Genomic DNA, 24,524 nt, shown 5'->3' on the forward strand with positions numbered 1-24,524 from the left:
TGCTGAAACCGGGTCTTGCTTACACGTCTAGAGACTAGGGCAAAAAAGAAGGAGGAAAAAAAAAAAGCAATAATTGCCACCAAGCATTTGCTGGATGAAATAACTCAAAAAGACCAGAGCTTAATGATTACAGGCCAGACTCAGGTTTGGGGTGAGAGTTCTCTATTCTAGGCTCTATACTTAACCTGGATAAATTTTTCACAAGTTTCCTTGAAAAGATTAAATGACACATCGGAAGTAAGGGATTACTGGACAGTACGCGCTCAATTGTTATTAAATGTTATTAGCTACAAATTCACAACCGGTTTCTCCCGTCATCGGGCTTTTGTGCTGCCAACTCCCCTGTTTCGGCCAAACAGGATACCATGGGGTACTGCAGTCCCAGGTGATATTCCCGTCCAGATATCACGACAAAAGCACCGACCAAAAATGGCGACTTCAAAATCATCCGAGGGCGTCATTTACCGGTCATGCTAGCGAAAGATAAGAGTCGGAAAGAAACTGCTAGGGCAGGATTCGAAACGCCGAGGTAGAAAACACAAAGTCGCCCACACCACCAGTCAGTCACAATCTGGAGAAGGGACAACCCGAAGAGGTGAGCTGCAACCCAGTACAGCAACCACGTGTCGGAGGGCGGTCTGCGTCTGCGCAAGTGAGGCGCGCGCCCGCCAGCCGGAAGAGCCGCGCGTTTCCGGGTTGGAGGCGGGTAGCGGTGCCGGAAGTACTCGGGGAGGGCCGCGCAGTCGGACCGGCTGCTGAGACGAAAGCTTCACTGGGGCAGTCTCCGCATATCATGGGGAGATAGACGCTGCTGCCTGTGAGTCTTGGGCCCTGGCAGTTGAGGAAGAAGAGTGGGAGGAGGGAGTCAGGACCCAGACCCACAGTGGGTCAGCGTTTGAAGAACCAGGTTGTGGAGAAGACTGGGCTGTGAGCAATCAGGCTCTTGGGATGGGACTTGTGGGGATCTGGCTCGGAGAAGACGCGGCTGTGGGGACCCGGGCTCCGAAGGAGACTTAGGGAACCGGGACGAATGTGAGTTCTCCGGCACATGAGGGAACGCGGTCTGAGAGGGTCAGGATTATGAGGTCCGGTACTTTTAGGAGGAGAGGGTCGGAACGAAACCGGGCGTGAAGACACGGCACCAGAGAGGTAAAAGTGGAGTAGTGAGGACTTGGGCTCCTAAGAGGCAGACGCGGGACAGCGAAGACCCCGGCTCCTAAGGATTTAGAAACAGGGCAGCGAAGACTTAGGTTCCTGAAGGGCAGAAGCAGGCGGAGAAGACTTTAGTTTGGGAGGGAACAGAAGCGTGCAGTGAAGATTAGGGCTTCTATGGGGACGGGATCGGGGCTTAGAGAGTCCCGAGTTCCTGAGGAAACGGGGCGGTGAGAACGCGGCTCCTAAAATACGGAAAATCTAAGGGGTCGGGACTGTGAGATCAGCCTCCACTGTAAGGGGAAAGGGAAAGGATTTGGAAAAGATATAGCGATCAGTTTTGTTTTTTTTTTTTTTTTCCCCTCTTAGTCTCTATGCCCAGAGTGATAAAAGATGTATTCAGGGGAAGACGACTCCTTCGCGCTTGCCTACTTGGTTTTTGGCAGGCAGGTTTTTCTTGTGTCAGATACTTAACCTAGGAAGTTCACATGCAAGAATCTTCGTTTTTTCTTCTCATTCTTGCGAATTGGATGTGAAGTTGGAAGCAGTTTGAACTCAGATATATACTTGCTAAGTGCTTTGAATCCCATTCCAATCAACCACAACTGAGCATAGATCTCCAAAGCCCAAATTTCAGAGATGGAAGGGCCCGAAAAGATCATCCATCTATTTAAAATTCCTGTTTTACATGTAAGGAGAAGAAGGACCAAAAGGGGTTTAGGATCACAGTGAGTCAAGAAGTGGTTGGATCATAAATTTGGTACAGTATCCTACTGTGTAGCATATAAGATGCTTGGTTAACATTCCTTGAATAAATGCTTCTGGAATCTTTACCTTCAAACTTAATAAGGAAATTATTTTAGAGTCTAATACTTTGAGTCTCATTACTATATTAACATAGATGATAGTGAATGTCACCAGTAAAGAAACCTTTAAGTGAAGCCAAATATAATTTTTTAAAATACACTAGAAAGTCGCAAATAGCAGGTGTGGTGGTGCACACCTGTAATCCCAGACACTCTGGAGACTGAGGCAAGAGGATTGCAAGTTCGGGCCAGCCTCTGCAGTTTAGTGAGACACTATCTCAAAATGAAAAGGGCTGGAAGGCTGGGGTTGGGGCTCAGGGGTAGAACACTGGCCTAACAAGTGCAAGGCCCTGGGCCTGGGTTAGATCCTCAGCACCACATAATAAACAAACAAATAAATAAATAAATGGTATTGTGTCTAAATACAATTAAAAAATAAATATTTTTAAAAAAAAGGGGGCTGGGGATATGGCTCAAGCGGTAGCGCGCTGGCCTGGTATGCGTGCAGCCCGGGTTCGATCCTCAGCACCACATACAAAGATGTTGTGTCCTCCGAGAACTAAAAAATAAAAAATAATAACAATAATAAATAAAAGATTTATATATTAAAAAAAAAAAAAAAGGGCTGGAGTATGTAGCTCAGTGGTAGAGTACCCTGGGTTCAATCTCTAGTACCCATCCCCCAAAAAAGTTGCAAATAAGTTGTATCCTATATTTTTGACACAAGTATTTCTATGGATGGCTGTTTTTAGATAAGGATGGAGAGACTTGGACCAGACACTTCAGACACTTCTTCACTAGTATTTTTTATTGAAAGCTACTGAGGTTAACTAGGCACAATTTAAGCACTTTTTTTCCTTCCCGCCCCTGCCTCCTTTCTGTGTACTGGGGATCCAACCCTGGGCTTTATGCATGTTAAACAAGCGCTCCACACTAAACTACACCCCTAATCTTATTTGTTTATTTATATAAGAGTCTTGCTAAGTTAACCAGACTGGTCTTGAATTTGTGATCCTCCTGCCTCAGTCTCCTGAGAGGGATTACAGGCATTCACTACCGGGCCTGGTTTAAGTACTTTGAAGTATTGTGTGGCTTAATAATTATAACAGCCCCAGGAGTTAGGTATTTTAGGTTCATTGTACAGATAAAGAAATAGGTTTAGAGAGGTTAAGTACTTTCCCTGAAATCAAGTGACCTAGCCCAGTCATTTGTGTCTCCAAAACTTTTTTTTTTCTACTTTTCTAAGTAGATTCCCTCTCCATGTCTGTCTTGTCCATCAGCAAAATATAAGTAATAGTTATACAAAGCATGTCATTGAATGAAAGCACTCCCTTCTTTATAAGATTTCTCTTAATGTCAAAGACAATAACTTGTTAGTATATTTAATGTGGTATTTGAGGAGAACTAAATTTCTATGTTTTCACAGAGCATAATTCAAGATAGACAAGAAGAAACATTTATAGTTTTCCTTACAATAGAGCCCAGCAGAGTTAGGTATATTTAATTTTAAATTTAGGAGGCCAAAGCCAGGTGTAGTGATGCATGCCTGTAATCCCAGCTGCTCGAGAGACTGAGGCAAGAGGGTCACAAGTTCAAAGCTGGCCTCAACAACCTAGTGAGACTGTCTCAAAATAAAAAATAAAAAGGCCTGGGGATGTTGCTCAGTGGTTAAGTACCCCTGGGTTCAATTCCCAGTACAAAAAATTAAGAGGTCAAGCAAGTGCAACTTGGTCCTGCCTGGGACATTTAGCAACACCCTGTCTCAAAATTTAAAAGGGTGGACATATACTTTAGTGGTAAAGCACTTGCCTAGCATGGCAGTCCTCAGAACCACAAAAGAAAATAAAAATTGGATTAACTTGTCAATTAATTGTTAACATAAACTGTATGGTTGGGGCAATTGGGCTAATTTGTTGGAAACTGCTGTTTTTCTCCCATGGCTTACCCTATACTATTTGCAAGTACCTATATACAAATAGTTAGAATTTATACACAGCAAATTATGAGAGAAAGCATGCTTGTGTCACAATTTCATTGATGATTTAGTGATAATTTATTCCTGAGTTATCATCTTTATCTACATTTGCAAAATATACTCAGTTTTACTCATTTGTAGCTGTAGCATTGGGGTGTTTAGCCCCCTCCCCACACCCTTGGCACTGGGAATTGAACCCAGGGGTGCTTTACCGTGGAGTATATCCTTAGTCCTTTTTATTTCTTATTTTGAGACAGGATTTTGCAATGCCCAAAATACCAGTACCATAAATTAATAAATATCTTTAAAAAATAAAATCTTCCTGGTCTGGCTCCTAATTATAAGTGCAAAAACTCTAGTCAAAGATGGTGCCTACTTCTCTTATTTTTACTGGAGATTGAAATTAGGGCTTCACCCATCTCTGAGCTAGATTCCTCAGCTGTGCCCACTGTTTTTTTTTTTTTAAATTTTGAGACAGGGTCCTTGTGGATCCTCCTGTCTCATCTTCCCAGGTAATTGGGATTACAGGTATGTACCACCACATCTGGTTGACACTTACTCCTCTTGACTTTGGTTTTTCACAATTTTCCATCTACTGTTCCATTTATTTGTTTTTATTTTTTGTTGTATTGGGGATTTAACCTAGGGCCACACATGTGCTAGACAAACATGCTACCACTAAACTACATCCCCAGCCCTTTTAAATTTTCGTTTGAAACATGGTCTCATCAAAGCTGCCCTTGAACTTGGGATCCTCCTGGCTTAGTCTCCTGAGTAGCTGGCATTGCCAGCATGTGCTAACTTGATTTATCTATCTAATTAATTAATTAATTAATTTTGGTGGTGCTCAAGATTGAACCCAGGACCTTGCACATGCTAGGCAAGCACTTCGCCAACTAAACTACATGCCCAGCCCCTTATTTATTCTTTAAAATGAGGGTCTTATAATGGCATCCAAGATGACCTTGAACTCTTGGGCTCAAGAGATCCTCTTGCCTCAGCCTGCCACATAGCTGTGATTAGCTGAGCATGGTGGTGCATGCCTGTGCTCCTAGTGACTTTGGAAGCTGAGGCAGGAAGATCACAGGTCTGAGACTAGTCTGGGCAAAAGACTGTCTCAAAATTAAAAATAATTAATTTCCGGAAAGGATCCCAAACTCAAGGCCAACATCAGCAATTTAGTGAGGCCCTGAGGGCTGCTGGGGATGTAGCTCAGTAGTAGAGGGCCACTGGCTTCAATCCCTAGTACTGCCCCCCCCCCCAAAAAAAAAAAAGACTCATAAACAGATTAGGTAACTGCTTAAGTACATATAGGTAAGGGGCAGCATTTGTACTTGACCTCAGAGATTCTCACCAGAGTCTATATCCTTTCCCACTGCACTGTATTGCCTTTCTCTTAAGTCAAAGACACCTACATGGGCTCACACTAGCCAAAACAAGCATTAGCTTCAGACAGGAAAAAATTCCTTGTTTCTTTTGCTTTCAAGTCTCATAGATAACAAATCATTGATTCTTTTTGGTTGATTTAGGCTGGGAAATATGAGCTGTTTTAGATAGAATTGGAAGCCAAGGAGAGAAATAGGTAGGTAAAAAATCCAGTCATGTACTACAGTCATTTTGTTTAAATAAATAAATTCCTGCCAGGCACTGTGATATGAGCCTGTAATCCCAGCAGTTCTGGAGGCTGAAGCAGGAGGATCATGAGTTCAAAGCCAGCCTCAACAACTTATTGAGGCCTCAAGCAACTTAGACCCTGTCTCAAAATGAAAAATAGAAAGACTGGGGATGTGGCTCAGTGGTTAAGTGCCTCTGGGTTCAATCCCTGGCACCATAAATAAATAAGTAAATCCTAAACATTTTAAAGGTAAACAAGTTGCAAAAACAATATGGTATTCTATTCCTCCCTCCCTCCCCCCCCCTCTCTTTTTTGGTTCTTTATATTGAACCTAGGGCACTTTACCTCCAAGTTACATCCCCAGCAGCCCTCAGGGCCTCAGTAAATTACTGATATTGACCTTGAATTTGGTCAATATCCTGCCTTAATTTCCCAAGTAACTGGGATTACAGGCTTGCACCCACCATATCTGGCTTCCCAGCCCTGAATATTTTCATTTGTAGCCCACTGAGGAATGGAATTTCTGAAGTTACATGTGAATCTCATAGCACTTAAAATTCACATAGCAGGTACCAAAAGGGGTTAGCTATTGTAATTATTTTCTCAAATATCCCACAGTTAATGCTTCTGTTTTTACCTCTTTTGGGGGGAGATAACAGGGACAATCCCTGTTTAACAACTGAGCCACATTGCCTCAGCCTTTTTATTTTTGGGGGAAAGGATCTTTTTTTTTTTTTTTTTGTCTAGCCTGAGCACACCAGACTGGAGTAACCCCACACCCCTATTTTAATGTGTATGTTCAGGAGCAGAGAGGAGGGAGGTCAGGGAAAGGATCTTGCTAAGTTGCTGAATGCCTCGCTGAATTACTAAAGGTGACCTCAAACTTGGAGTCCTTCTTCAGCCTCCCGAGTTGCTGGGTTTACAGATGTGTGCTTCCACACCTGGCTACCTATTTTTTTGGCATTTTGAGGAAGCAAGAGTTAGAAATTTGAGTAGCTGAAAAGCAATTGTTGTATATTACATAATGGCATTCAAGTTATTTACAGTCAATTCATTCCATTGGGCTTCATCAGTGTCTTCCACAATTGGGGTTGATGAAAATTATCCGTAAACAGGTAATTTGGACATGGAGTCATTGACCATACTAATCAGGTTGCGATGTTTGATTTTTAAAAAATATTTATTTATTAGTTTTAGGTGGACACAATATCTTTATTTCACATTTATGTGGTGCTGAGGATCGAACCCAGTGCCTCGTGCATGCTAGGCGAACACTCTACCACTGAGCCACAACCCCAGCCCAACGATGTTTGATTTTTAAAATTTATTTTCAAATTTACATACAAATAAAATTCTTTTGGAGTACAGTCACAACTGGGAATAAGACATACATATTGTCATATAAGTACATTAACATTGAAGATTCAGAATATTTCCACCTGTCCCCAAATTTAATCATTTTCTCCATTTGTAGTCAAACCTTACCCCACACCAGACCCCTTGGCAACCACATCTCTGTTCTCCATCCCTATAACTTTGCCTTTTTCAGAGTATCATATAAATTTATCAATTAGCCTTTCAGGTCTTGCCTTTTTCACTTGGAGAGTCATCCATTTGTTGCATGTATCAGTATTTTTTTTAAATTATTTTTTAGTTGTAGTTGGACACAATACCTTTATTTTATTTATTTTTATGTGGTGCTGAGTAACGAACCCAGGGCCTTGCAGGTGCTAGGCAAGCGCTCTACTGCTGAGCCACAACCCCAGCCCTATATCATATATAGAAGTTGCCAAACTATTTTTTCAGAAGAGTGCATCATTTTTACATTCATACCAGCAGTGTATGAGGGTTTCAGTTGCTTTGTATCCTCTCCAGCACTTGTATGTGTATGTAATTTTAGCTATTCTAAAAGGTATATCCCATTGTTTTAATTTGCATTTTCCTAATGGTTAATGATATTGAGCATCTTTTCACAGGTTTATTTGCCATCTGTTTATCTTTGGATCTATTCAGATCCTTTGCCTATTTTGTTGTGCAGCTTTTATTGCCCTTTTTTTCCGTGATGCTGGGGAATCAACCTAGAGCCTCAAACATGTTAAGCAACCACTGTCCTGCTTAGTTAGATCCTCAGCCCCCTTTTTATTTATTTGTTTATTTTTGGTACTGGGGATTGAATATAGGGATGACTACTAAAATACATCCCCAACCCAGCCCTTTTTGTTGTTGTTGTGCTGGGGATTGAACCCAGGGCCTTGTGCATGCGATCGAAGTACTCTACCAACTGAGCTATATCCCCAGCCCTAGCCCAGACCTTTTATTTTATTTAAAAAAATTTTTTTTTTAGTTGTCAATGGACTTTTATTTATTTATTTACTTATATGTGGTGCTGAGAATCAAACCCAGTACCTCACACATACTAGGCAAGTGCTTTACCTTGAGCTTCAACTCCAGCCTGAGCCCAGCCCTTTTTATTTATTTACTTTATTTTGAGATGGTCTTACTGAGTTGCTTTTATCCTCACTAAGTTGCTGAGGCTGGCTTTGAATTTGTGATCCTCCTGCCTCAGCCTCCCAAGCCACTGGTATTACAGGCTGTGCCACCTTGCCTGGCTTCCCAGCTCCTTTTTTAAAAGTTGGGTTGTTAGTTTTCTTCCTTTTCTTTTCTTTTTCTTTCTTTTTTTTTCAGTACTGGGGATTGAACCCAGGGCCTTGAGCATGCTAGGCAAGTACTCTACCATTGCTCTAAACTCCCAGCCCCTATGTGGAATTTTAATAAATGATACTAAAGTATTCTTAGTATTCTGTACCTATTACTCCACTGAATGGTGTATCTTGGAGATGATTTTATGATTGTCCTTGTTTGTTTTTTTTAACAGCTTTATTTATATATAATTCACATATCGTACAGTTCACCAATTGAAAAGTGTACAATTTAGGGCTTTTTTGGTACATTCAGTGGTGTACAAATGTTGTCATGATCTAATTCTGGATTATTTTTATCTTCCCCAAAAGAAACCCCTATGCCCAGTAGCAGTCATTTCCTATTACTCTCCCATACCTCCTAGCCATAGGTAGCCACTAGTCTACTTTACTTCACTATAGATTTGCCTGTTTTTGACATTTCTTGTAAATGGAATTGCATAATATATGGTCTTTTTTAATATTTATTTTTTAGTTGTCATTGGACACAATACCTTTATTTATTTATTTATTTGTGGTGCTGAGGATCGAACTCAGGGCTTTGAACGTGCTAGGTGAGCACTCTGTCGCTGAGCCACACCACAGCCCATATGGTCTTTTTAAAATGGTTTCTTGGGGCTGGGGATGTGACTCAAGCGGTAGCGCGCTCGCCTGGCATGCGTGCGGCCTGGATTCGATCCTCAGCCCACATACAAACAAAGATGTTGTGTCTGCTGGAAACTAAAAAAAAAAAAAAAGTTTCTTTCATGTAGCATTATACTTTCATTTGCCTTATTCTCCATCCTTAGGTCCCCCTAGTACTGAGGTGCTCTATCACTGAGCTACACCCTGAACCCTTTTTAAATTTAATTTTTAAAAATATTTATTCTTAAGTTTTAGGTGGACACAATATCTTTATTTTACATTTATATGGTGCTGAGGATCGAACCCAGCGCCTCCTGCATGCTAGGCAAGCGCTCCACCACTGAGCCACAACCCCAGCCCATTTTTTTGGTTTTTGTTTATTTTTTGTTTGGTTTGGTTTGGTAATGGGGATTGAACCCAGGTCTTGGTGCATGCTAGGTAAGTGCTCCACCATAGAGCAACATGCCCAGCCTTTCCTTTATTTTTAAAAAAATTTTATTTTTTGAGACAGGATCTGACTAAATCACCAGGGCTGGCCTTGAACTTGTGATATTTCCACCTCAGCCTCCCAGGTAGCTGTGATTACAGGTATACACCATATCTGACTATCTCATTCTTCCATTATGTAGTTATACCCTAATTTATTTAACTATATCACTTTTTTTTTTTTTTTTTTTGGTGGGATTGAATCCAGGGCCATGTGCATGCAAAGCAAGCACTCCACCATCTGAGTTATATCCCCAACCTTAACTATATCTATCACTTTGATAGATATTTTTTTTCTTTAAAAAAATTTTTGTTTGTTTGTTTATTTTTATGTGGTGCTGAGGTTTGAACCCAGTGCCTCACACATGCTAGGCAAGCGCTCTACCACTGAGCCATAACTCCAGCCCTGATAGATATTTCTTATATGTACTGTATAGTAAGTATAGTACTATTCTATTCATATACAAGTTCAATGTAATATAAATTATTAAAAATGGATCTGTGGAGTCAAAACAATATGGGGCTGGATATATAACTCAGTGGTAGATGTGTGCTTGGCATTTTCCTTCCTTCTGTCTTTGGAAATAGGGATTGAACTCAAGGGCACTTAACCACTGAGCTGTAGCCCAGCCCTTTATTTTTATTTTTTATTTTTTAGTTGTTGATAGATCTTTATTTTATTTATTGATATGAGGTGCTGAGACTCGAACCCAGTGCCTCGCATATGCCAGGCAAGTGCACAACCGCTAAGCCAAGACACAGCCCAGCCCCAGACCTTTTTAATTTTCATTTTGAGACTGGGTTTTACTAAATTGCTTAGAACATCTGTAAGTTGCTGATGAGGCTGGCTTTGAACTTGCAGTCCTCCTGCCTCAGCCTCCCAAGCTTCTGGGATTATAGGCATGCACCACCATGCCTGGTTTGCTTAGCATTTTGGAAGCCCTTAGAATAAAAAAATAACTGGTATATACTTTTCCAGTTTTCCTAGATTTTGCCTTGTAGCCCTTTATAGAGACCTCTAAATTTAACCAATGCACAGTTAGTTGCTTTTATTTAGAGTAAACCAGAAGAACATGTACAAACGTTGCTTTCTCATATTAGAAAGTTAGATAGTATGTTGGGGAGGAACTCAGCAATAAGGACAGGAGTAGAATAGACACACATTCAGGTTGCTAAGCTTTCCCAGATCCTGAAAGCTGTTACATGGTTCCTGCAGGTTCAGATCACACAATTTTGCTGCTGCTTCTTTTTTTTTTTTTTTTTAATTTTGATACTGGGGATTGAACTAGAGGTACTTTATCAGTGAGCTACATCCCTGTACCTTTATTTTTTTGTTATGAGACAGGATCTCGCTAAGTTGTTGAGGCTGGCCTCAAACTTGCAATCTTCTGCGTTGCAAGAATTACAGGCACGTATCACTGTGCCCATATTAATTTTTCAGTTTTTTTTCCTCTCTCTCTTTCTCTCTCTCTTTTTTAACATTTATTTTTTAGTTTTAGGTGGACACAATATCTTTTTTTTTTTTTTTATCTTTATGTGGTGCTGAGGATCGAACCCAGTGCCTCATGCATGCTAGGCGAGCACTCTACCACTGAGCCACAACCCCAGCCCTCTCTTTCTCTCTTTAATGGTCCTAGAGATTGAACCCAGTGGCTAAACATGTGCTCTGCCACTGAGCTACAGTCCCAGCTAGCTGCATCATTTATTCAATTATATATATATATATATATATATGTACATATATGTATATACACACCCTCACACATATGTATATATATACATATTCCCCCTCCCCACTGAGACAAAGTCTTGCTATGTTGTCCAGGCGGGTTTTGAACTCCAGACAAGTGATTCTTCCACCTCAGCTTCTAGAATGCTGGGACTACAGGTGTGTCCTACCGTGCCTGTCACCATCATTAATTTTTGTTTTTATTTTACTGTATTGGGGATTAAACTCGGGTACTCTACCACTATGCTACATCCCTCGCCTTTTTATTATTTATTATTTATTATTTGTTTAATGGCATTAGAGATTAAACCCAGGGCCTCCTACATGCTAGACAAGCATGCTGCCAACTGAGATACATCCCTGGCCCCTGTTTTATTTTATTTAGTACTGGGAAGTTGAACCCAGGGGTGCTTTACTACTAATTTCCTCTCCAGCCCTTTTTCAAATTTTCTGTTTTGAGACAGGGTCTATCTAAGTTGCTCAGACTGGCCTTGAATTTGCAATTTTCCTGCCACAGCCTCCTGAGTCCCAGATTACAGGCATGTACTCTCATTAGTTTTCAAAATATTCATTATTAATTAATTTTTAAAGTTGTTTTTGAAGGAGAGGGGGATTTTTTTCTTGCCACATAATAGGGACAAGGAGATAGTTTGCCTGGATCCTGATTGCTGAAGATGTACCAGGTCATGCTACAGTAGTGCTTCTGTGGCAAGGGTGGTGCTTGATGCTAGTTGTTCATTTACAGGTAGCTTTTGAAAATGGCTGCCTCTCATTTCACCGGGCTCACAGCTGTTGCTGATGTAATTAAAGATCTAGACACTCAGATAGCTGTAAGTAAGCTCCTTGAGGCCACTATGGGCAGAACTTGATGAATGTGCTTCTGATCCTGATGACACCAAAGCTGATGTCCACAGAGTCAACGCTATGGCTCTAAGATTTAGGAATTTTGGCTGCTTCGGGCTAGGATTTCTGCATGTACTTAGCATTGCTAACATTGAGAAAATTTGCTTTTTATGATAAAGAAGAATTTACTTTGAAAAGTTCTAAAAATTGTGTTTATTTGACATAGCCCTGAATGGGCTCAAGCATGTTTTGAAATGCCAAAAAAAAACTAATCTGTTTTCTTGAACTTGGTGACTAAGTTTTAAAAAGTATGTGATTGTGACATGACTTGTTTGAATTTAACATTATTTGATACTTAAATAATAATGCATGTAGTACTTCATCAAGTATTTTATTTGTTCAAAGTCCTCAAATGTCTTGCTTAATCTAATGTGTTTTTATATAAGATTCCTCATTTCACTTACTTTCTTCCTTATTTCAATTTTGTGGACTATTTCATTTAGCTTTTGGAGAAGAGATGGTTTCTAAATATCAGGTGAGAGCAATGAACATTCTTCATTTTCTCCATTTTAATGTGTAGGTATCAAATGGTCACCATCCCAGATATACTGAAGAGTCCTCAAAGCTTGACAGATTTCACATAATTTTACTTTCAAAACTTATTCTTTATTATAGGTGTTTCTAGCACTAATTCTCATGTTTTTCTTCTTCAGTTGATTGGCCTTGGTCCTCACAGCTCCAAAAAGAAACAGGATCTTGATAAGCTCTATGAGCTGAAGTCCAAAGCTCGGCAGATTATGAACCAGTTTGGCCCCTCAGCACTAATCAACCTCTCCAATTTCTCATCCATAAAACCGGAACCAGCCAGTACCCCTCCACAAGGCTCCATGGCTAATAGCACTACAGTGGTAAAAATTCCAGGCACTCCTGGGACAGGAGGTCGTCTTAGCCCTGAAAACAATCAGGTATCATCCCCTTACTTTTTCCTTTCTATAGTCACCTCTTTTTATTATTTGAACTAGGAATTCTTTGAGAAATGGCCATCTCAGGAGCTGCCTCTTCTTAGTTGAAAAAGAAGGTCTGTTCCTGCCTTTGGAATTCTAACATTCTTTTTTTTTTTTTTTTTAATAGTTGTAGATGGACAGAATGCCTTTTTGTTTTTATTGTTTATTTTTATGTGGTGCTAAGGATCGAACCCAGTGCCTCACACATGCTAGGCAGGTGCTCTGCCACTGAGCTACAGCTTCAGCCCCTCTAAGATTCTTTATCAAATTATCATGTTCAAGATCCTTTTTTACTGCCTCTTATATATGCTTGTGTGTATGCATGTGTACATACATACATACTCATGCATATACTAACATGACACCTTGCATATGACAGATGTTTTATATGTGTTAGTTATATAGTTGTTAAATAAAATAATAAATGTGTTTTTTACTTCTAAAATAAAAGTATTCTGTCTCCAGTCTTCCTTTTAGTTCATCCAACTGCTTCCTTTGTTAATTTCTGCAGTGATTTCAAAATCTGTTTCCCTTTCTAGCTGTGATCCTGATTCTACTATCTAGAGCCACAAGAAATAAGTATAATGCCTTGGCTTGGATCTTATAGGCTGAGCAGAATGGATGAGGAGACATTTCAAGGGAATGGGTGGAGGGACTAGTAAGGTAAATGGGGGAGAGTTAGGTAGACAATAAGGAGATAAACATGTGTTTTTGGTACTGGGGATTGAACCCAAGGTGTTTTACCACTGAGCACTTATCCCCAGTCCTTTTATTTTTTTTCATTTTGAGACAAAGTCTCTCTTAAGTTGTAAGGGCCTTGCTTAGTTGCTAAGACTGGCTTCAACTTGGGATCCTCCTGGGTCAGCCTCCTGAGTTGCTTGGATTATAGGCATGTCCCTGTTGGAGTGGTGGCTCAGTGGTAGAATGCTTGCCTAGCATGCGTGAGGCACTGTGTTCGATCCTCGGCACCATATAAAAAATAAACTAATGGGGCTGGGGATGTGGCTCAAGCGGTAGCGCGCTCGCCTGGCATGCGTGCGGCCCAGGTTCGATCCTCAGCACCACATACAAACAAAGATGTGGTGTCCACCAATAACTAAAAAAAAAGATAAATAAATAAATATTTTAAAAAAAAAATAAAAATAAAAATAAAAAATAAACTAATGTATCCACCTAAAACAAAAAAAAAAACCAAAACAAAAAACTAAAGATACAGGCATGTCCCACCATGCCTGGTGCAACAAATATGTTTTTTAAGTATATGGTCTGTTGGAAAGAGCAAGAAATAAAACTATAAAGTAGGACTACAGCAGAACATAGTAGGCCTTTTAGGTAATAGACAATCTTTGCAGATATTTAATATTTAATAGAGAGTAACATTAACATAATAGAAGTAGTATACCTTAGGAAGGATTAACTTGGCAGTAAGGAAATAAAGGGGTAGGAAAGAGGGATAAAGTGGAAAGAAGATCAATTCTAAGACTTGAAATAAATTAAGACGTGATAAAGACTTGAATTAGGGGCTGGGGTTATGGCTCAGCGGTAGAGCACTCACCTCGCGTGTGAGAGGCCCTGGGTTTGATTTTCAGCACCACATAAATAAATAAAATTAGAGATATTGTGTTCAATTACAACTAAAAAATAAATATTAAAAAAAGACTTGGGGCTGGGGATGTGGCTCAAGCGCTAACGTGCTCGCCTGGCATGCACAGGGCGTTGGGTTCGATCCTCAGCACCACATAAAATAAAATAAAGGTGTCCACTGAAAACTGAAAAATAAATATTAAAAAAAGTCTTTAAAAAAAAAGACTTGAATTAAGTAATAATGGTAAAATGGAGAAGAATGGATAAATCTGAGACAACATTAACCAGTATTTATGTATTGTTGCTGCTTCTATTATTATTATTATTACTACAGTGCTGGGGATTAAACCCACGGGCCTCACACATGCTAGTCATACATTGTACCACTGAGAGACATCCCCAGCTTCCACCTTGATCACTTTTTAATGGTGTATATATGTAATATAACACTATTTATGAAAAAGGGATGGTAGCTATACATATTTAATATATTTAGTTATAGATAATACAAGTTCTCTCCCCTCATAGAATTTTTAACCTGTTAAGTCAGATTACAGGCAAATTTATAAATATACATAAGATAGAAGGGTACACAGAGGATAGAAAAGACTACAAGTGGTTGTGCTTACCCGTGTTGTCTAGGAAAGGCATCAGAAAAGAGTCTCATTGAACTGGTGCAGTGGCTCATTCCAGTAATTCCAGTGACTCAGGAAGCTTGAGTCAGGAGGATGGAAAGCAAGGCCAGCCTTGGAAACTTGATGAGCTCCTGTCTCAAAATAAAAAATTGAAAAGAGCTGGATGTGTAGCTAAGTGGTAAAGTGCTTCTGGGTTTGATCCCACTACCAAAAAGAGAAAAAATAGAGTGCCGTGAGCTGAGCATATAGGAAAAAGGGAGGAAGAGCATGTCTAAAGGTAATGGTATAAGGGGTGCAATTTGTGGTGTTCAGAGAACTAGAAATTGCTTTAATATAGAGAGAGGTGAGGCATAATGGGAAAAGAAAAAGAGTTAAGGTTGAAATAAACTGCCTGACAATTGGATGCTGACCTCTTTTCCAAACTACTCTTTCTGTCTTTCCCTGGACTACCTCTGTCTTGGAAGTGTAGTTTGGTAGCAGTGCCACCAGTGGGCCATACTGAACTCATTGGAAAGGAAACTAAACCCAACAAACTGACAGCCTTTCTTCAGTATGGGATTACAAGTTATTTTGCTTCCTTACTCACTGAAGAATCTCCTCACAATTAACTTTAGGTATTGACCAAGAAGAAATTACAGGACTTAGTAAGAGAAGTGGATCCAAATGAGCAGTTGGATGAAGATGTGGAGGAGGTAAGGTGGGTTTGGGTTCTCCAGAGACTGTGCCCCTGAGGGCTGATATGACATAGTGATTAGAGAAACTTTAGGGTCAGATGAATCTGAATTTGAATCTTGGCTCCGCCTCTTACCAGCTGTGCAGTTATGGACAAGTTGCTTAAGCTTTTTGAGACTCAGCCCTGCTGGGAGGAGTGACACATGCTTATAATTCCAGTGATTCAGGAGGCTGAGGCAGGAGGATCACAAGTCCAAGGCCAGTCTCAGCAATTTAGCAAGACCCTGTCTCAAAAATGAAAAGGAATAGGGATGTAGCTCAGTGGTAAAGCACCACTGGGTTCAAGCTCTAGTATCAAAAAGAGAATTGAGACTCAGGGACTCCTCTTATGTTGATTGAGTGTGACAGTATTTACTTACAGGGTTATTGTTAATATCTTGCCCGGGCTTGGTGGCACACACATATAATCCCAGCGGCACAGGAAGCTGAGACAGGAGGATTTCAAGTTCAAAGCCAGCCTCAGCAAAAGCGAGGCACTAAGCAACTCAGTGAGACCCTGTTTCTAAATAAAATATGAAATAGGGCTGGGGATGTGGATCAATGGTTGAGCGCCCCTGAGTTCAGTTCCTGGTACCCGCCCCTTCCCCTCCCAAAAAAAAAAAAAAAAAAAAAAAGAAATCTTAGGCTATTTTTATTGATTGATTGATTGATTGATTGATTGTGGTGCTGGGGATTGAACTCAGGGCCTTGTGCATGCAAGGCAAGCACTCTACCAATTGAGCATTTTGATTCCAACTAGGATTTTATTTTTCTCCTGTTCTTTTTTTTGCAGGGAAGGTGTAGGTGCTGGGGATTGAACTCAGGGCCTTCCATATGCTAGGCAAGCACTCTACCACTGAACTCTACCTCCAACCTGTATTTTCACATAATGTGCCTTAGTATATACCTTCTTTCATGCACTGTGTAATATGCTGGGTTCTTAGAGCCTTCTTTTTTGTTTGTTTATTTGTTTTTTGGTGCTAGGGATTGAACCCAGGGCCTTGTGCATGTGCATGTGAGGCAAGCACTCTATCAACTGAGCTATATCCCCAGCCCCCTTAGAGCCTTCTTTTTTATTTTTTTTGTACTGGGGATTAGACCCAGAGCACATTAGCACTGAATTATATTCCCAGCCCTTTTTTTTTTTTTTTGGTTGTTGTTGTTGTGGTTTTTTGGGGGGTATCAGGGATTGAACTCAGGGGCACTCAATCACTGAGCCAAATCCCCAGCCCTATTTTGTATTTTATTTAGAGACAGGGTCTCACTGAGTTGCTTAGTGTCTGGCCTTTGCTGAGGCTAGCTTTGAATTCGTGATCCTCCTGCCTCAGCCTTCTGAGCTGCTGAGATTACAGGCATATGCCACCAGTCCTGGAGATTGAACCCAGGGGCACTTGACCACTGAGCCATATCCCCAGCCCTATTTTATATTTTATTTAGAGGGTCACTGAGTTGCTTAGTGCCTCGCTAAATTGCTGAGTCTGGCTTTGAACTGGTGATCTTCCAGCCCCAGCCTCCCAAGCCACTGGGATTACAGGTGTGCACCACTGCACCTGGCCTTATTTATTATTTTGAGACAAGATTTTGCTAATATGCTATGGCTGGACTTGAACTTGTGATCTTCCTACCTTAACCTCCTGAATTGCTGGAATTACAGGTGTACGCCATCATACGCAGCTTTCTTGGAGGCTTCTTTTATTTCTATTTATTTATTTCTTGATTCTGGAATGAAATTCCATTGTTGTTTTTATTTTTTTAAGCAGAGGCATAATATTTGCCCTGTGTGTGTGTGTGTGTGTGTGTGTGTGTGTGTGTGATGTAACAGCTTTATAGCTATATGTTTTGTTTGTTTGCTTGTTTGTTTGGTGGTTCTGGGAATAGAACCCAGGGCTCTTGCATGTTAAAAAATAATTCTACCACTGGGCTACATCCAGTCCTTGTAATGGCTTTATTGAGAAATAATCACATGGGCTGGGGTTGTGGCTCAGCGGTAGAGTGCTTGCCTGGCACATGCGAGGCACTGGGTTTGATCCTCAGCACCACATAAAAATAAGCAAATAAAATAAAGGTATTGTGCCCAACTATAACACATATATATATGAGATATAATTACATACTGAGGCTGGCTTTGAACTCAATATCCTCCTGTGTCAGCCTCCCAAGCTGCTGGGATTACAGGTGTGTGCCACCATGCCTGGCAATTTTAGAATATTTTCATCACCCCAAAAAAGATCCCATACCCATTAGTGCTCATTCCCCATAAGCAACAATTGATCTTTTCTACCTCCATGAATTTGCTTATTCTGAATATTGCAAATACATGGAAACATGATATTTGGTCTTTTATAATTTTTTTTTCATTTACTTTAATGTTTTCAAAATTTATGTGATAGCAGTACTTCGATCCCTGTTATTCCACACATATTGGTACATCCATATTATTATGGCTCAGTAATATTTCAATGTATGTCTATATCACATTCACAAAAGATCGGCCTCTGCAATTTGTAAGACCCTGTCTCAAAAAAAAAAAAGAAAAAGTAGCTGGGGATTTAGCTCAGTGGTAAAGTGTCCCTAGGTTCAATCCCCAGTACTAAAAAAAAAAAAAAAAAAAAAAAAAAACCTACATGAAATAAATGAAAAATTTATGTCTATATCAATGCCTATATCATTTTGTTAATATAGACATACAATGAAATATTATTGTATAAATATTATTCAATAGTTAATGAATTTTGGATTACTTCTACTTTTTGGCTGCTATGAATAATGTTGCTGTGTACCTTCTTTTTTTAGTTGTAGATAGACACAACAATATATTTATTCTTTTTATGTGGTGCTGAGGATCCAACCCAAGACCTCACACATGCTAGGCAAGTGCTCTACAACTGAGCCACAACCTCAGCCCCTGTGTACATTTTTGTACAAGTTTTTCCCCCCTTTTTTTAAAAAAAAATATATGTACAAGTTTTTGTGTAGATACATGTTTTCATTTCTCTTGAAAATAGCAGTAAAATAATTGGATCATGTGGTAACTCTGTGTTTAACCTTCCAGAGACTGCCACTTATTTTCCAAGTAGTACGTAATTCTACATTCCCATCGCCAGGGTAGGAAGATTACAGTTTCTTATACTACTGTTGATAATTTCCTATTTTTTTTATCTTTCTTCTGAAATAATAAGTGGTTGGATTGATCCTCTTTGGGCTTTTTTTTTTCTTCTAATTTTTCATCCCTTTATAGTTGTACTTCTACTTGCTAAGGTTTTCCTTAGATTATGTTCTAAACCTTTTAACCTCACCAAGTTACTGAGGCTGACCATGAATTTGCGATCTTCTTAGCTTCCTGAGTTGCCCGGCTTCATGTAGATTTTTTTTTTTTTTGGTACGGGAATTGAACGCTGGGGCACTTAACCACTGAGCCACATCTCCAGCCCTTTTTAATATTTTATTTAGAGACAGGGTCTTGCTGAGTTGCCTAGGTTCTCACTGACTTGCTTAGGGCCTCTCTAAGTTGCTTCATGTAGATTTTGTGTGTGTGTGTGTGTATGTGTGTGTGTGTGTTAATGGTTGATGGGCCATTATTTATTTGTTTGTTGATATACAGTACTGAGAATTAAACCCAGTACCTCACACATGCTAGGCACCACTGAGCACCCCAGCCCCTTCGTGTAAATTTTTATCTTCAGACTTCTGATTTTGCTTCCCCCATGGTCTAGGAATAATTAACAGTGAAGTAAAGTAAAAAGATCTTAGAATTTGGACTCAGAATAATGAAGTGAAATTCTGTTTCCACTGCTTTCTAGTTACATAGCCATAAGCAAGTTGGTTCTCCTGAGTCTTAACATTTTCATCTATCTTCATTTTGTCCTAACTTTTTTTTTTAATATTTATTTTTCAGTTTTCGGTGGACACAACATCTTTATTTTATTTTATTTTATTTTATTTTATGTGGTGCTGAGGATCGAACCCAGTGCCCTGTGCATGCCAGGCGAGCGCGTTACCGCTTGAGCCACATCCCCAGCCCTTGTCCTAACTTTTGATCTGGGTAATGTTTCTGTTGTCCTCCTCATTTCTTATCCCCACCTTAGCCCATATGCTGATTCCAGGCCTACTAATAGAAAGTCTATTGAAATATGTAATTCAGACTAGACACATTGGCTCATATCTGTAATCCCAGCAACTTGGGAGGCAGAGGCAGGAAGATCATAAGTTCAAGGCTACCCTTAGCACTTAGTGAGACCCTGTCTCAAAATAAAAAAGGATTGGGGATATTATTCAGTGGTAATGTGCCCCAAATTCAACTTCTAGTACCAAAAGCAAAAAAAGAAAAAGAAATATATACACATACACAAACACACACACACACACACACACGCACACATATTACGTATTTATTTATTCATTTATTTATTAGTTGTAATTGGACACAATACCTTTATTTTACTTATTTATTTTTATGGGGTACTGAGAATTGAACCCAGCACCTCATACATGCTAGGTGAACAATCTACCGCTGAGCCACAATCCCGGCCCCCATATTACGTATTATATAGGCAGATGGCTGGGGTTGTGGCTCAGTGGTAGAGCGCGAGGAACTGGGTTCAATTCTCAGCACCACATATAAATAACTGAATAAAATAAAAGTCCATCAACATCTAAAAATAATATTAGCCGGACACGTTGGCGCATGCCTGTAATCCCAGTAGCTTGGGAGGCTGAGACAGGAGGATCTAGAGTTCGAAGCCAGCCTCAGCAACAGCAAGGTGCTATTCAACTCAGTGAGACCCTGTCTCTAAATAAAATAGAAAATCGGGCTGGGAATGTGGCTCAGTGGATGAATATTCCTGAATTCAATCCCCAGTACCCCTCCCAACAACAACAAAAAATTTGGGGCTGGGGATGTGGCTCAAGTGGTAGCACGCTCGCCTGGGCATGCATGCAGCCCCGGTTTGATCCTCAGCACCACATACAAAGAAAGATGTTGTGTCCGCCAAAAACTAAAAAATAAAGATTAAAAAAATTCTCTCTCTCTCTCTCTCTCTCTCTCTCTCTCTCTCTCTCTCTAAAATAAAATAAAAAAATAAAACAAAAGCAACATCTTTAAAAAAAAATTTTTTTTTAAATGCAGGCAGAAAACTATTGTCTCAGCAACAGGAGCCTATCCTGCCAATATCACCATTACTGTCACTCACTTTGCCTTCTCCAGATGCTGCTGCAGATTGCTGATGATTTTATTGAGAGTGTGGTGACAGCAGCCTGCCAGCTTGCCCGGCATCGTAAGTCCAGCACTCTGGAGGTGAAAGATGTCCAGCTGCATCTAGGTATGTGGTCTTATTTCTCTCTGAAGTATCCACATAACTATACCTTCAGGACTGTCAGGGAAAGCGTAGTCAGAGAAACCTTTGTGCCAAGACCAGACTTTTGGGTCCTGGGACTTATATATTCATTTAATAGTAGCACTAAATAGAAAAAAGAAATCTATCCATAGGAAGGGGGTAGACATTTGATCTGAAACCAGATTTTGCCACTTCTAGCTAAATCATTTTATCATTCCTACTTGATTTCTCTTAGATAACCCCTTTTCCTTATTTGTAAAGTAGGGATCCTAATATCTTCTTTACAGGATGATTGTGAAATTATAGATTATATATATGAAGTATCTGGTATAGGATCTGGCACAAAATAAGTGCTTAGCAATTATAGTTGCCATTATATCTCTGCTATTCAAATAAACTTTACCTAAGGCTAGCATCAACAACTCAGCAAGTCCCTATCTCAAAATAAAAATAAAAAAAGGACTGAGGATATAGCTTATTAAGAAAGCATCCAGCTTCAATCTTTAGTACCAAAAAAAGACAAGTCAAAAAAAGAATATCCTTGCGGCTGCGTGCACTGGTGCATGCCTGTAATCTCAGTGGCTCAGGAGGGTGAGGTAGGAGGATCACGAGTTCAAAGCTAGCCTCAACAAAGCAAGGGGCTAAGTAACTCAGTGAGACCCTGTCTCTAAATAAAACACAAAATAGGGCTGGGGATGTGGCTCAGTGGTCAAGTGCCCCTGAGTTCAATCCCTGATACCCTTGCCCCCCCCCCCCCAAAAAAAAGAAACTATTGCTTGGCCTGGCACAGTGGAGCATGCATATCATCCCAGTGGCTCAGGAGGCTGAAGCAGGAGGATCACAAGTTCAAAGCCAGCTTAAGCAACTTAGGGAGGCCCTAAGCAATTCAGTGAGACCCTGTCTCAAAATAAAAAAGGTTGGGGATGTAGCTCAGTGGTAGAGTGCCCCTGGGTTCAATTCCCAGGACCACAGGGAAAAAAAAAAAGCTCTTGAAGGAGCCAGGTGTGATTTCCCATTTGTATTCCATAGAATAGCCTAATAGGGTTAGTGTTAGTATAGTTGATGCCAAGAGTTATCCTCCCTGATACTGGGAGGGGCATATTGAACTCCTGATGCTGCCTTCCTGGTGCCCTTAACTCTGTTGCTTCTTCTTTTCAGAACGCCAGTGGAACATGTGGATCCCAGGATTTGGTTCTGAAGAAATACGGCCCTACAAAAAAGCTTGCACCACAGAAGCTCATAAACAGGTGAGGAGCCGGGCATGGTGTCGGGCTACCTTCTAGGGGTCTCACTTCCCCCACAAAGCAGGTTTCATTCTTTGGACCAAAGGTCAGAGAGGCCCAGAGGCAGCAACAGTCAGATATTTCCTTAGCGCTGTGCTATTCCTATATGGAATCTCAATTTTTTCTCTCAACTCTGATGGGCTTCACTTCAAGCTTTTTTTTTTTTTTTTCCTCTTGGTACTGGGGAGTGAATAATCTAGGGCCACTCTACATCCCCAGCCCTTTCTTATTTTGAGACAGGATTTCACTAAGTTGGAGAGACTAGATTCGAATTTGTACTCTTCCTGTCTTAGTCTTCCAAGTAGCTGGGGTTACAGGCAGGTACCACTGTGCCTGGTTCAAGCTCACCCCCTCCAAATCTCCTTAATGAAATCTTCCTTTTCTTGCTGGTTTGAACATGCCCTTGAATAAAGAAAGGTCAGAGGAAGCAGAAGTATCCTATGCTCATGCTAAGATGGAGTATTCAGGCTGCTCTGCCAAGCATTCTGGCCCACATCCCCAGCTTAACCTTTGTTCTCTACCCCTCTTAACAAGGAACCTAGATGTTGGTGTAAGAATTAGTCGGGTCAGTCCAGTAGCAGTATTGGCCTCCAATACAGCCTCCTTTGAAAGGCTGTTATCCTTTCTGCTTTAACTGGCTACTCTGATTTGAAAAATGAGATGTTTAATGCATTCTGCTGTCATATATAACATGTTAGAATTTAAAAAAAAAAAAAGAAAGAAAGAAATGAAGAGTGAGATGTTTCCAAGTTTGATAGGCACTGGGCAGTCCTGGGTGAATGTCCCTTGCTTTTTCATCATTGGGGTCTCTGGAGTAGTTGTTTACAGAGTTCATGGAGGGAGCCCTCCCAGGAAGCCACCAATAGCCTGAATCAAAGGTCCATACATCAAAGGTCTGAAGGGAGTTCTCCAGATGGTCTCTCTGGCTCTAGATCTCTGTTTAGTTTAAAAATGACATAATAAAGGGGTAACGTCTTGGTCAAAAAGAGTGAGCAAAAGCAAGTTAATAAAAATGGAAACCCATGATCTGACTGGGTCCACAGTGGGTTGTGGTAGAAGTTGTTAGTCTTCAGTTGCCCTTCACTGCACATCATCACGGGTGAAATTTTGACTCTCTTTGTGTGGCAACAGGTTTGAAACTGAGGCCCTTTTCCTATTTTCTCCATCATTAGAGAAAGAAGACATTGGGGTGAGGGAATCCTAGAAAATATGTTTTGCTGACCTATCCCTTATGTCCCCAAAAGGCAAGAGCTGTCTCTTCTACTTTTAACCTTTTTGCCATCCTGATACCCCGAGCAGTTTGAGTCTTTTGGTGGGTAAATGGACCTGCTGGCCTATCTCAGTCCCTGTACTCTGCTGTCTGGTTAAAAGAAGGCTGCTGAGCTTCTCTGTGACTGCAAGTCCCCAAGGGCTCTAGCCTATACTGTAGACCATACTGCCTACTAACTGCATATACATATTCCTAAAGCTCCTGACTCTAATCTGTATAATTGCTTATTTCTCTCTCCTTTCAGAGAATGGCATTGATCCGGAAAACAACCAAGAAATAACACACGGAAAGGTCAGGGAATGGACAACAATGTATTTGGAGATACTTGAGCTGAGATTTCAGCCATCTCATCCTTGGAATTTTTTTTTTTAAATGCTTTACAGAGAAGCATATATTTTTTATTAACAGTGCAGCAATATCTATAATGACTGAGAGGATCTGCCAAAAGAATAAAGCCTCCTACCCTTACTTCCGGTCCCTTTTCCCTGACATCTCAAAGAGGAGCAGTGTATCTTCCAGAGAAGATTTTATTTGTGGTTTATTATATAAGTGATTGAATATGGGACAAAGCATTATGGTCTTGTTGGGTGAGACAGTATTAGCAGGATTTGTAGAGAGTTTTGTTTCCTCCTCCCTTCCCCCTTTCCCTGTACTTTGTAATGTCAGTGTTTATATGAATATGAATTTGATTTGCTTTTCCAGAATAAAGAAGTTATTAATCGAAAGCCACAAGGTTGTGTGGCTTACAAACCTTTGAAATGCCAGAGGAAGTCAG

General features: G+C 40.4%; 1 protein-coding gene across 6 annotated transcripts; it reads left to right on the forward strand.

Annotated features, from left to right (window-relative positions):
* Positions 1–683: 683 nt before the first annotated feature.
* On the forward strand, positions 684–24,474 carry Taf12 (TATA-box binding protein associated factor 12). Of its 6 annotated transcripts, none has more exons than XM_046468608.2 (7): positions 724–817; positions 11,832–11,916; positions 12,643–12,894; positions 15,767–15,844; positions 20,989–21,181; positions 22,355–22,443; positions 23,994–24,474. In XM_046468608.2, the coding sequence occupies exons 2-7, from the start codon at positions 11,845–11,847 to the stop codon at positions 24,027–24,029; spliced, it is 720 nt and encodes a 239-aa protein (XP_046324564.1). In that variant the 5' UTR covers positions 724–817; positions 11,832–11,844; the 3' UTR covers positions 24,030–24,474. The 6 variants fall into 6 exon arrangements, with proteins under 6 accessions (XP_046324566.1, XP_046324564.1, XP_046324565.1 ...); XM_046468609.2 differs by having other exon boundaries at positions 734–817; positions 21,067–21,181; XM_046468610.2 differs by lacking the exon at positions 11,832–11,916 and having other exon boundaries at positions 684–817.
* Positions 24,475–24,524: the final 50 nt, after the last annotated feature.

Source organism: Marmota monax, unplaced genomic scaffold (assembly GCF_021218885.2).
Source record: "Marmota monax isolate L192 unplaced genomic scaffold, Marmota_monax_Labrador192_F-V1.1 WCK01_AAM20220418_F8-fsc00008, whole genome shotgun sequence".
NCBI lineage: Eukaryota > Metazoa > Chordata > Mammalia > Rodentia > Sciuridae > Marmota > Marmota monax.